The sequence below is a fragment of the Spinacia oleracea genome, chromosome 5, assembly GCF_020520425.1.
Source record: "Spinacia oleracea cultivar Varoflay chromosome 5, BTI_SOV_V1, whole genome shotgun sequence".
In the NCBI taxonomy this organism is placed as follows: domain Eukaryota; kingdom Viridiplantae; phylum Streptophyta; class Magnoliopsida; order Caryophyllales; family Amaranthaceae; genus Spinacia; species Spinacia oleracea.
Genome location: NC_079491.1, coordinates 102,473,344 through 102,486,733, shown reverse-complemented (window position 1 = coordinate 102,486,733; position 13,390 = coordinate 102,473,344). Strand labels below are relative to the sequence as shown.

Sequence of the window (13,390 nt, the reverse complement as noted above, 5' to 3'; positions counted from 1 at the left end):
GAGTGTTGCGCATGCAAGTTATTATGATTATGCTATAGTACGGGATGTCTAGCATACTTTGAGCCTATTGAATATTGCCGGAGTGCATTGTTTATTCTACCGCAAGTGTAGAATATGTTTAGAGAGTCTATGTGAATTGAACTAAGGACTATTCGTTCTAAGGGCACACCCCGCTTGTTAATAGGCAATGTCGGGTTATCTCAAACAGTATTTTTGAGAAGGAACAATGGGAGTAATTTCACTTGAGTCCTATGTTTGATCACAAGTCCTAAAGGATTAAAATGAAGTGTCATTGTTTAATTGTTTGCAGGTTATGTTTTGTGTTGAGTCTTGAGTCGTCTTGAACATAACATACTAATTAACATAAAGTGTAACCCGAATGAGCTTCAAAACTCTTGGAACGTAGATACCGCGAGTATGAACAATGGGGGGAGTCTTGCCGGAAAACTTGTACTCCTTGAATTATACAAGACGTTGTTTCATTCTTCTTTTTATGTTGTTATGCATTGAAATTCCGTCGGTATGGCCCGACTGTCGGTAGGAGTCCGACTTATTATTATTTGGTGTATGGTTGGCTCCCATCACCGTTTTCTTTCCTTTTGAGCATACTTTAGTTTACCCGTTCGAAGCTAATTCTTTATTAAACTGTGAGTCAAGAGTCGTGTCAAGTGTCGATTCTTGTCTCCATGTTTACTTGTTTATTAAATGGCTTTTGCATGTGGATTATTTATTCGTTTTTAGTGAAGCATGTTAGGATAAAATGCTATTCTACCTTGTTCGTACTCAGCTTTTGCTGACTTCGTGCTTAATGTATTTTGGTCATGGCCTTCGCCTTAATGACCCTATGATGATCCATCATTGCATTTGCGTTGTTGGGGAGTAGATTTTAATAAAGCAGGCTTATAGAGATAATTTGCGGGAGAAGTTATCATGGGAAACGTGTTTGAGAGTTTATTTCTCTTCCGTACTTTATAAACTCTACTTTTATTTTCTAGTCAAGACTACTTAATTTATTTAGACTATAGTTAATGGATTTTAAACTATTTAATACTTTGGTTTTTAGGCCTTAGTGGTTCCAAGTTATTTTAATGATTATTAACTATTTAATACGTTTTGAAAGTTAGTTATTTCCGCTGCGTAATTCTGGTATATAGCCTTAGTCGTTATCACGGTGGCGGTAATATCTTGGTAATTCCTTTGTTTTAAGTGGGAAAATGTTTTATTAGGGTGTTACACCCGAGCCAACGGTAACCACTAACATCCAAGAAAACATTTGGCACCTAGCAACCCTGAAAGCTTTAGGCTTCTCCGAGTACGACTTGATGATAACTACAGAGAGGACCGTCAAATTCCATGGCATCACATACAGGATCCTGGGGGTCCTCGATCTGGTCTTCTCTTTCGAGACTTACTACAACAATGTTGAGTTCCTGGTCATCGATATACCAGCCAACTTCGATCTCCTATTCGGGTAGCCTTGGTTCGAGGAGCTGTTGGATGGCCCCGCTTGCCTCACACCATGGCGAAACTTAGTACATACTTAAGTAATGGCATTTACTAAATCAAACACAAAAGACTACATTGGAGATATTCGACCTATATGAATAAATCTAATTAAAGAATGTTTGAACTATGTATAAGCATTTACTAAGTTAAACATCAAAGAATCTAATGAGATTCTTAACCTATTTATATGTCGAAGAATTTAGCTGAATTCAGTATCTACTGAAATTGAATGAGCTAAAGTTACATGAATATAATTCAATTGGGAATTATTCTGCAAACGAATTTATCATGTATGATATAATATGAGGATCGCCAAAAATGTATCGTATGGCTTAAGGCATATCAAACATATACCAATCTCTATTGGTCTAAGTAAAGATCAAGTAGATTGATATTAAGAAAATCCTATGGTACTTGAAAAGTAAATAGGAATAGTTCTTGATTCATGGAAATAAAGATATGCTAAAAATTGATGCTACACGCATAAACACTAGCAAAGGATCAAGCATGATCCCTTTGAAGATAACCATTGGCAAGGATGAGCTAAAGAGCATCGTGTTTTGAAATGGCAACATGGATTGAAGACAATGAGTTGTTTCGTGGGAAATTAAATATTAATTTCTATGTTCTAAGATACAGATGGAAAATCTTCCACATATCTGTGAACTGCTTGGATAAGTAAATTCAAACAAAGCATCACTAGCAACCTATACAGTTGAAGTAAAAGTAATTATTGCCTAAGAAGCAATAAAACATGGTTGTTTACGTTAATAGTTCTTCACTGAACTTGGGTAGATCACATATCTGTTAACTTGATGGTTCCTCATTGGAAAATGCGTAGAACCACTATTGAAGTAAGAAAGACTAGATCACATAATAAACAAACTAAAAAGATCTTATCATCCTATCTCGAGAGACATTCGATGAAAAGGATATTAAGATTGGAAAAGCATGATAACTAAACTTATATTACTAGTGAAATACAACACTCATATTGTGGCACTGGAAATCAAGCATAGTTTTGAATTCCATTAGTTGTTTTAAAGATGGGCTAGGGGCCCATGGTTGTAAAACATTAGGGTTGAACATTTATCATATATGAAATGTATTTTCATATTCCATTTAATCTTGGTTTAGTATTAAATGATGACTCCTTTCAATTTGATGATATATTCAAGATAGACTGTCATGACCAGTCCTGTGACTAAGAAATGTGTATCTAGTGAACTTGAATGTCAAAAGTTGAAAATGGTCCTTGGTCGGAAGTTTTCTATAAAAGTGGACGCATAGAAAACGCTAGACGACTAGAATTCAAGATGACTAGTAGTTTTGTTACTTGAACTGTGTGGACATAGCAATTAATGTCGCAATCATTTGCATAGATACTTTACTGTAAGAGATGAAAATCTATCATAAGTAAATTTCATTAAAATTATTAGACACTAATCCTCAATACATGAGTGATTTGAGATTACTTGTTTGAGAACCGGTTACTTTGACGTTGTCAACCGTCGCACCGTAAAAGGAGGCTATAACGGCAACGCTCGAGTAATCACCTATCAAACGAAGTCTGATCTCAAGATCACAAGATTGGGATTGTCCTCCCATAAATCGGGATGAGATGCTGAAAGTTGGACAAGGCCACTCAGAGAGCTAGAAACTGTAAAATACATGGCCGTGCTCTGATAGGACGTTTTTCCGTCGTTGAAAGATCAACGCCTCAATCAAACAACATTTATAGAACCGCTAGACTAACCATCTATATGAACTATAATGGCAAGTAAAGGGATCGTCCCAAAGAAACGATGGTTCTCGAGTTTAAATGTCAAGCTAATTCGAACAAGAGGTTTGATTTGAGTTATCACTATGATGCTAAATTAACAATTAAACTAGATTGAATCAAGGAAGGGAAACGTTAGGGAGTTGGGGATAGTCTAGGGAAATCGGGGGAAATGAACTACCATCTAGTAATCATGAATGATGTAATGAAATAGAACATAGGGGAATGAAAACTAATGACGTACTCGCCACCTCTCGGATAGAGCACGCGAAGCAACCTAGCCCATAGAAAGCTTTCGCATAGTCCTAAGCTAGACGAGCTTGCATATAATAGGAACTATCATTCACTTGCATGAATTAGGCTCACAATGTCTTGCCAAACCTAAATCATACATTCCAATCTAATTCAATCAACTAGTATTTGCAACTACTACTCAATTGATCATGGAAAATCCTAGCACTAAATCAATTTAATCACATCAATCATACATCAATCAAATCATCAAGTTCCCCTAATTAATCCCAAAGATTCTCCCCTTTCCCTAACCTAAATCTACTCACTAGCCATTCTAGAAATCAAGAAATCCATTAATTCTACACTAGCAAGCATGAAATTGAAGGATTAGGAAGAGAGAATCAAAGACTAGAACAATCAATTGAACAATCAACAAGAGAATTAAGGATTAAAGTAACTAAAGTAAAATCAAGAAGAATTCAAGAATGGAAGGAATTAAAGAACAATCAACAATCGCAACAAAAGAAAGAATTAAGAAATTGAATTGAATTGCACAAAATTAGAAGAAGAGTTTAGAGAATTACAAATTGATGCTTCAATGGAGGAGAGTTTCTCTCTCTAGAAATGTTGACAAACTAACTTTGAGAATCTAAAATTATCAACTAAAATTCTACTACTTAACAAAATAAACGAAAAATCTATTTATAAGTTTCCCCAAATAGAAGCCAAAATTCGTATAAAAGCAGCTCGCGCAGCCATTCGGTCGCACAGACCCTTTGTGCGACCGAACGTAAAAGAACCGTTCGAGCAAACACTGGGACCTGTGCGAGCGAAGGCAGCAAAGAACACTTCCTTCGTCATGTGCGACCAAACGAGGAACCCCTGTTCCGTCGAATGGGGTTTCTTTGGCTCATATCTCCTCTGCAGTATGATTCACCCGAACAAAAGGGGCTGTGTAGGCGCACAACTCTCGTGCGGTCGAGTAGAGAGCCTTGTGCGGTCGCATCCCAAATTAGAGACATTCTGATTCCAAAAATCAATCCTGTGCCACCGAACAACAAAGCACGTTCGATCGCACAAAACCGGTGCTGTCGAGTAGAAGACTGTGCGGTCGCATCCAAATTAGAGACATTCTGACTCCAAAAATCAATCCTGTGCGCCCGAACAACAGAGCACCTTCGACCGCAGAGAACTGGATATTCCTTGTGCCCATTTGCACTCCTCTGTTCGGGCGCACAAACCATCACTCGATCGCACAAGCCCTGTTTTGGCTTGATTCTACTTGTTTTCCATCACTTTTCATCATAATCACCTATAAAGCACAAGATGGAACGAAACTTATAAAATTCACACAAAAAGCTATAAAAACTATAAAAAAGTATAAAAACTAACATAAAATCCTAAGCTAAAAGCGACATAAATGTCGCTCATCAAACTCCCCCAACCTAAGCGTTTGCTAGTCTCTAGCAAACTAAACTCAACTAGGAAAGAAAGAGCAACAATTGGAATCCTAAAAACTGACAAAAACAAAAAAAAACAGCAAATCTAATCAAGGCAAGACTAAAAATGAAAAGCACAAACCAAGAAAAGAAAGAAAGAAAAGAAGAAGAACATAAAAGAGAAGAAAAGAAATTAAACTACAAAATCCAAGATAGGGCCTTTATTATGGAACGAGTATAAGAGAACACTAATATTACCAATCAAAAAATAAGTACACGCTAACTAATGTCCTAAATCGAGTGAAAGATTCAAGTTCCAAGCAAAGCGAACTAAGGGTGAACACTAATCAATTCTCCTTCAACCGAGCATACCACGTCAAATCTCTATATCTTTTCCACCCTTGAGAGTAACGTCTCGACACACCGGGAAGACACCGGAGAAAATAAGATGGGCTACCCGACATCTTAGCATGACAATCCCATTCCATAAACTTCACCAAATCCCCCCTCCACCGACAATGACTCAACTCTAAAGGGTCAAGAGGACTTTTTAGGGTGTAACGTAGGCTAGGGGTAAGGTGTGGAACAAATTTGGTAATTTGGTGCTCATACCTAAAGTGAAGCGCAATGATAGAACTCAACTCAAGCAAAACAAACCAAATACAAACTCATACCACTTATTTGGGGTACCCCCGAGCTTATTCAACAACGATTCTAAACTACAACTCTTTTTGCACTTTTCTTGATTTGATTTTCTCTTTTTTTTGTGTTTCAATTGAAACTTTTCTCATGCCTTGTTTTTCCCTATTTTTGGCTTTTTCAAAACTTTTATTTCTCATTTTTGCTTTTGCATCATTTATTCACTATATACAACACATTTCCCAAACTTTTCCATTCATACCAATAAACATCATTCCTCAAATATGCATAATCATTCAAAACTATCAAGCATCATAACACTAAGCTTCACTATCACTTCTAAGGGTGAAAACAAAACAAAGGCTATTAGGCTTGTATTGTGCTCATAAGAAATGAAGGGTCAAGGCTCAAATGGCTAGAAACATATGAGAAAAATAAAAAATAAAGTCCTAAACTAAAATGAAAAACAGTCACCGAAAGAAAGGCCTCTATCGTCCCCTAAAGTAGTTCGGTCGCGGTCTCGGGAAGGAAATAGTCAAATTCGGGAAGTAAGAAAGTCAATGCAAAGGATCCATGCCACTCAAAATATATGTATATGTGTTTAGGCTAATTTGAACATGAACCTCACATGGGAGCAAATACCACTCTCTCCAGTTTCAAATCACTAGAGAGATCAACACCATCTTACCACAAGCCAAGGGTTCAAGACGCATGCTACCCAAAGTTCTAACCAACTTCCTAAACACCAAATCCTAAATTCGACCCAAGACATTAAAAACCGTGTAAACATCTACCAATTGGGAATAAAAGCATTCTAGTCTACAAGTTCCAATTTTATTTGCCCAAATCAGGAATATTGCCTAAAAAAACCTAGAAAAACTTGCCTTGACAAAAGGAAAGGAAAAAGAAGAAAAATAAAGAAAAAGGAAGAGAATAAGAAAATACACCAAAAAGGAAAACAAAAAGAAACAAACAAAACAAACGAAAAGAAAAGAAACTAAAATCAAACTAAAATCAAACTAAAAACAAAGAAACTAACATATACAATGGTATGGTTTCCAAGACATGAGCATCACAAAAAGGCAACTACACAACAAAACTCCCCGCAAGCTAGAATCAGGCCATGTCCTCAAGGCCTAAAACTAAGCAAGGAGGGGCACAGCTACCCATCCAACCGAATGCCCCATATGCAAGATGCCCGTCCCAAAGAATGCATGTGAGATAGAAGGATATTACCGGAAATGTCGTGGGAGGAAGTCCCGCAAAAAACGGGTAAAAATCGAACAAACTCACCAAAGTATCGACGAACAAGGCATAGGTGGAAAGTGGGAACCCACATCAACGAAACCAAACCATAATCATGCAAAGAAGCCGCGGGGTGCTTCCTGGAAGCGCTCGTTCAACGTCATTAGCTTGACGAACCCCCCCAAATTCATGGGGGGTCCTTGAGGTCCAAGGTAGCAAAAGATCCAATAGAGTCTCCCAAGTAATAGTGTTTGAGCCGATGCCCATTCACTTTAAAGGACCCGGAATCATCATTCCGGATCTCGATAGCACCATGGGGGAAGACCCTAACAACATCGAACGGACCGCTCCACCGGGAACAACTTCAAGCGAGAGTTATAAAGGACGACCTTCTCCCCCTCCTTGAACTCTCTCTTCTCAATCTTGGTGTCATGATATTGTTTAGAACGTGCCTTGTAAATGCTCGCCGAGTCATAGGCATTCATGCGGAGCTCTTCTAACTCATGGAGATCGAGTAAGCGCCGCTCACCCGCACTAGTAAGCTCGAAATTCAAAGTTTTGATGGCCCACATGGCGTTGTGCTCAAGCTCCATTAGCAAGTGGCAATTCTTGCCATAAACAAGTTTGTAGGGAGTCATCCCAATTGGCGTCTTGAAAGCCGTTCTATACGCCCATAAGGCGTCATCAAGTTTGATTGACCAATCCTTGCGGTTCTTGGCAACCGACTTCTCCAAAATAGACTTAATCTCTCTATTGGTGACTTCCACTTGGCCGCTAGTTTAAGGATGATAGCCCACACCACCTTTGTGACGAACACAATACTTCCGCAAGAGAGCCTTGAACTTACCATGGGCAAAATGGGATCCCCCATCACTAATCAAAGCCCTAGGAACCCAAAAACGCGGAAAGATGATCTTCTTGAAGAGGTTGACTACAACTTTGTGATCATTAGTGGGAGATGCAATGGCTTCCGCCCACTTGGAAACATAGTCAACCGCTACAAGAATATAGAGGTTGCCATAAGAAGAAGGGAAGGGAACCATGAAGTTGATTCCCCACACATCGAACACCTCCAACTCTAAGATAGGATTTTATGGCATTTCATGTCTCTAGGAAATATTACCCGTTCTTTGACAACGATCACAAAACTTGACAAATGCCCAAGCATCCCGAAAAAGGGTAGGCCACCACAACATGCTTTGAAGAATCTTGGAAGCGGTTCTATCACCTCCCTTATGCCCACCACAAGGGGAGGAGTGGCACATACGAAGAACACTAGGGAACTCCTCAGCCGAAACACACCTCCTTAAAAGGCCATCCTGGCACCGTCTCAACAATGTGGGCTCATCCCAAATATAGCGCCTAGAATCATACTTCAACTTGCGGCGCTCTTGAGTTGTAAGGTCTTCGGGGATCGCCCCACAAGCCAAGTAATTCACTATGTCAACAAACCAAGGGAGTTGGGAACTCCCAACCATGTACAAGGTATCATCTCTCAAAGCATCTTCAATTGGGACATCATCTGGACTCACACTCCCAAGTTCTAGCCTAGATAGGTGGTCGGCCACCACATTCTCGGCTCCTTTTTTATATCTAATCTCAATGTCGAATTCTTGAAGGAGTAGCACCCAACGAATGAGTCTCGGTTTGGCCTCCTTTTTCTCCATAAGATAGCGAATAGCCGCATGATCCGTGTACACAATTGTCTTTGACCCTACCAAATAGGTCCTAAACTTTTCAAATGCATGCACAATGGCGAGAAATTCTTTCTTGGTCGTGCTGTAATTGGCTTGAGCTTGATTAAGAGTCTTTGACATATAATAGATCACATGTAGCTTTTTGTCCTTTCGTTGACCAAGAACTCCTCCAACCGAGAAATCACTTGCGTCGCACATCAACTCGAAAGGTAGAGCCCAATCCGGAGCTTGAACTATAGGAGTAGAAATAAGGGCACTCTTGATTGTGTTAAAGGCCTTGAGACATGCGGAATCAAAGTGAAAGTCACACTCCTTTTGGAGGAGGTTAGTGAGAGGTCGAGCAATCGAGGAAAAGTCTTTAATGAATCGCCTATAGAATCTGGCATGCCTAAGAAAGGACCGGATCCCCTTAACATTCACCGGGGGAGGCAACTTCTCTATGACTTCGATTTTTGCTCTATCTACCTCAATCCCATGATGAGAGACCTTGTGCCCTAGAACAATTCCTTCCTCCACCATGAAGTGGCATTTTTCCCAATTGAGCACCAAGTTGACTTTCTCACACCTCTCAAGGCACTTCCCATGATTGATGAGGCATTCATCATAGGTGGATCCTCCCACCGAAAAGTCATCCATGAACACCTCCATTTCTTCTTCGAGCATATCACCAAAAATACTCATCATACACCTTTGGAACGTCCCGGGGGCATTGCAAAGCCCGAATGGCATCCTCCTATAGGCAAAAGTCCCATAAGGGCAAGTAAATGTAGTTTTCTCTTGGTCTTCCGGGTTTATGGGGATTTAAAAGAACCCGAAATAACCATCAAGAAAGCTAAAATACCTTTTTTTGGTTAGAAGTTCAAGCATTTGATCAATAAATGGTAGAGGAAAGTGGTCTTTCTTAGTGGAAAGATTGAGTTGGCGATAGTCAATACACATGCGCCACCAGGTTACCGTCCGGGTGGAAATCAGCTCTCCATGTGAATTCTTGACTACCGTCATCCCACCCTTTTTTGGGACCACATGGACCGGGGATACCCATCGTCTATTAGAAATAGGATATATAATCTCGACCGCCAAAAGATTAATTATTTCCTTCTTAACCACCTCTCCCATAGGTGGATTAAGTTTTCTTTGCCTTTCACGATGTGGGACGGCATTGTCCTCAAGCTCTATATGATGCATGCAAAGGGTTGGGCTGACACCTTTCAAATCACCAATAGTGTAGCCCAAAGCCTTTTGATGATGTTTCAAGACATGAGTGAGATTGAGCACTTGCTCATCATCTAAAGAGGAATTGATAATCACTGGGTAAGAAGAGTTTGGACCGAGAAATGCGTACCTCAAGCTTGAAGGTAGAGGTTTTAGCTCTACCTTGGGAGCTTCCTTACCAATTCGGGTATCATCCAAAGCATCTTTCCCATCAAACATAAGCATGCATTGCTCGGGTGGAGCACAAGGGGATGGGGCATCCAAGAGCTCCTCGTAGTTAGCCACTTCAATCCCTATGTTACCTAAGCCATGTCTATTCAAAAGAACAAGCTCAAGTGGATCATTAGTGGTGAGCAAGTGCTCATGCATGTCATTCACTACGGGATCAAAAGAGTCCACCAAGAAACATTTCTCATTAGTGGAACTAGGATAACGCATGGCCTTATTCAAGTCAAAAAACAAACAATCCTTCCCAACTTTCAAAGTAATGTTCCCTTGCTTGACATCAATAATGTCCCCCGCCGTAGCCAAGAATGGGCGGCCTAGAATAATAGGGACATGCACGTACTCATCTATGTCTAGGACTACTAAATCGACGGGGATCACTAATCCACCAACTCTCAAGGGTACATCCTCAACCTTGCCAATAGGGTACTTGACCGAACGGTCGGCAAGTTGCAAGGTGATGTTAGTTGGGACAAGATCACCAACTTCAAACTTGGCGAACACCGAATAAGGCATTAGACTAACGCTAGCACCCAAATCACACAAGGAATTGCTTATTTCAAGCTCCTTTATAGCACAAGGGATAGAAAAACTACCGGGTCTTTGAGTTTGGGTGGCATTTGGTTAAGAATGATAGCACTACAACTTTCGGTGAGGTTCACCGTCTCCTTTACGTCGCAATCCCGCTTCCCACTCAAGATTTCCTTGAGAAACCTTGAGTAAGTAAGCATTTGTTTCAATGCGTCCGTAAAGGGGAGAGTGATGTGCAATTTTCGAAGAACATCAAGGAATTTTGAGAATTGCACATCTAACTTGTGCCTTATGAATCTTTGGGGATAGGGAAGTTTAGGAGTGGGGAGAGGTAGGAGAGTTGCCTCCTTTAGTATAGGAGTTTCACCTTCATCATTGATGGGAGGCTCCTCTTCTACCACATCATTGTCACTAGACTCAATGACTCCCTCTTGATCCTTCTCATTGGGCTTAGAAACCTTATTATCTCTAGGAACATCATCTAAAATCCTCCCATTCCTTGTCACTATGGCATTCAATTGCTTTGGAGGATGACTTTGGGGTGGGAGACTAGCATGCGCATGATGTTCCCTAATGGTATTTGCAAGTTGAGCTAATTGGTTTTCAATCATCTTCCATTGAGTGTTGGATTGTTTGAATCCATCCTCAAACTCGACATTCTTCTTGGCTTGCTGTAGACACCTACTTTTGTCCCCATTCCCGAAAGGGAAGGTTCGATGATGAAAACGTAAATCTCCACTTGACAACGCATCTCCTATAAAATAACGAATCTCGATCACCCCTTTTCATTTCACCCGAAACCTGCTATTTATAGAAACCTACTATTTATGGAAACCTGCTAAAAATAGTAACTGCCGTAATGGGTAGTTGTTAAAAGTGGCAAGTCATAAAAGATAGAAACCTGTCAGAATTAGGTGTTGCACTCCAACATAAATCCTTAATGAGATAGAAATTGCGAGAGAATCCTATTCCTAATACGATTCGAAAATAAGAGTTACGTATTAATTAAAATCATAACGAGCCTAGAGTTCGTAACGGGCCCAAACGCATCCCGTCACAAGGTTAATACGCATTAAAAGACTCAATTAAATCTCAAATACTCCGGATTCTAGGAATCCGAATCTGACTAAGAAAAAACAGCCCAGATCCTATTTTCAACGCCTGGCTCTGGGCACCGAAATCTTCGGCGCCCAGGCCTGGGCGCTGAAAATACCTGGTACGTGTTTTTTCCTAATTCCTCGTGGATTAGAGTTCTACAATTCTATATTTCCAAGAACTCTTTTCTACAAATAGGGCTTTAAGTTCGACCTGAAAAACAACAACACACAATTATTATTCTGAGTATTGACTCTAAACCCCTAAGCCTAAGCCGCACGCTGCAAAACTGATCACGCGTTGTGTCGCAATCGATCCATAAATCGAACAGAACGTATCCTGTCCCATAATTTGAGATTCGTTAAATAAAAGGAGAAATAGCAAAGTCAAAGTGGCTAGTTTTCTGAGAACCGTGACGCACCTCTCAAGGGTGCGTCGTAATGTGTCCATTTTCCATGGTTTAATTTCTTTCCTCGCCCTTTTATGAACTGTTAAACTAACTAAATCTGATTGTTCGATCACGCCTAATAAATATGATATTTTTTGGAAATTGGATTATCATGCTAGGTCCCTTAAAACAATCTAAATCAGATAATCGCGCTCGATCTAGTACTATATGTTGCATATTGTTTAAATCAACTCAGATTAGTTTAATAGTTAACGCATGTCCCTTCAATTATTTATGCTGAGCTAGTAAGGGTATCCTGCCTCTGGAGTTATCGAAGAGCGAGTACTCCTCTCGGTAGTTACAGTCCCCCGAACCCTCAATCTCTACCCTGCGGGTGTACGTTGAGCGATACCCACCACCAGGGATCACAAGGGAACCTACGACCGTCGTGGTCAAACATAATTGCACTCCCTTTATGTCACGATAACCGAGTTTTGTCAGTTTTTCTCATTGTCGTTAAAAACTGAATGGCGACTCCTATATTACTAGTCACTTGGGTGTAAACTCACAGGAAATCCAATTACACTTGATTTGACAAAAAGAAGTGTCACACCCACGAGGGACGAGGTCACGCATTAGCCTCGTGCTTTTTCGACCCCCTCACAGTGGCGACTCCACTGGGGATAGTGAACGAAATACTCGTGCTCGTAGGTAATCAAAATAGCCGAAGGGTGAAACGATCCTACCCTGCGTTTATTTCCCCATCAAGTTGGGACGACCTGAAAATCAGCATATTAATGTGAATGGACAGAACCGCATAACGAATCTTGGCTCCCTTGATGTTTCATCTCGGGAGTTGGGAGTAAGGATACCCATCGCCAACCGGGGGGTGCATACGCTTCGAATGTTGTCCACTCGGCACTTTCGCTAGTAGTACACCCGTCCCAAACCCAATCGCTCGCCCACTAGGTCCCTCTCGCCTGCATGCCCCCTTGGCTTGCACTTGCGGGTTGGCCTTCTGAGATGAAATTCGTCTGTTGAAAGCACTACCCCGACCGGGGCATGTGGTGGATCTGCGATAGAAGCGGTACCAAGCCAGGCGCAAATAACTACCCATAGAAGCCTATCATAAACTACATGACATATTATTATTGCCTCATGATGGAATGTTAGTTATGTGTAGCGAAATATATGATTGTGTGCGACAAACTATCCTAGAAAAACCAACGACCTTAAAAATTGCCCAAACATTCATAAACCAATTTGCCAAAGAGTTATACCGAAATACGTGTTCCGCAAACTCGAACGATCGCCACAAAAATAAGCGACGCTCGGGATGGCCGTAACGAATCCCACAAACGCTGCACAACGCGTAAAGGTCGTTATAAGGCAAGCACGC

At 40.6% G+C, this 13,390-nt stretch overlaps 1 protein-coding gene across 1 annotated transcript; it reads right to left on the bottom strand.

The window, feature by feature from the left end:
- Positions 1 to 10,546: 10,546 nt before the first annotated feature.
- On the bottom strand, positions 10,547 to 11,119 carry LOC130461746 (uncharacterized). The gene has a single exon (XM_056829934.1). The coding sequence runs from the start codon at positions 11,117 to 11,119 to the stop codon at positions 10,547 to 10,549; it is 573 nt and encodes a 190-aa protein (XP_056685912.1).
- Positions 11,120 to 13,390: the final 2,271 nt, after the last annotated feature.

Bases quoted from the DNA above. Each gene is read 5' to 3' on its own strand.
- LOC130461746 (XM_056829934.1), bottom strand. From the start codon at position 11,119: ATGATTGAAAACCAATTAGCTCAACTTGCAAATACCATTAGGGAACAT.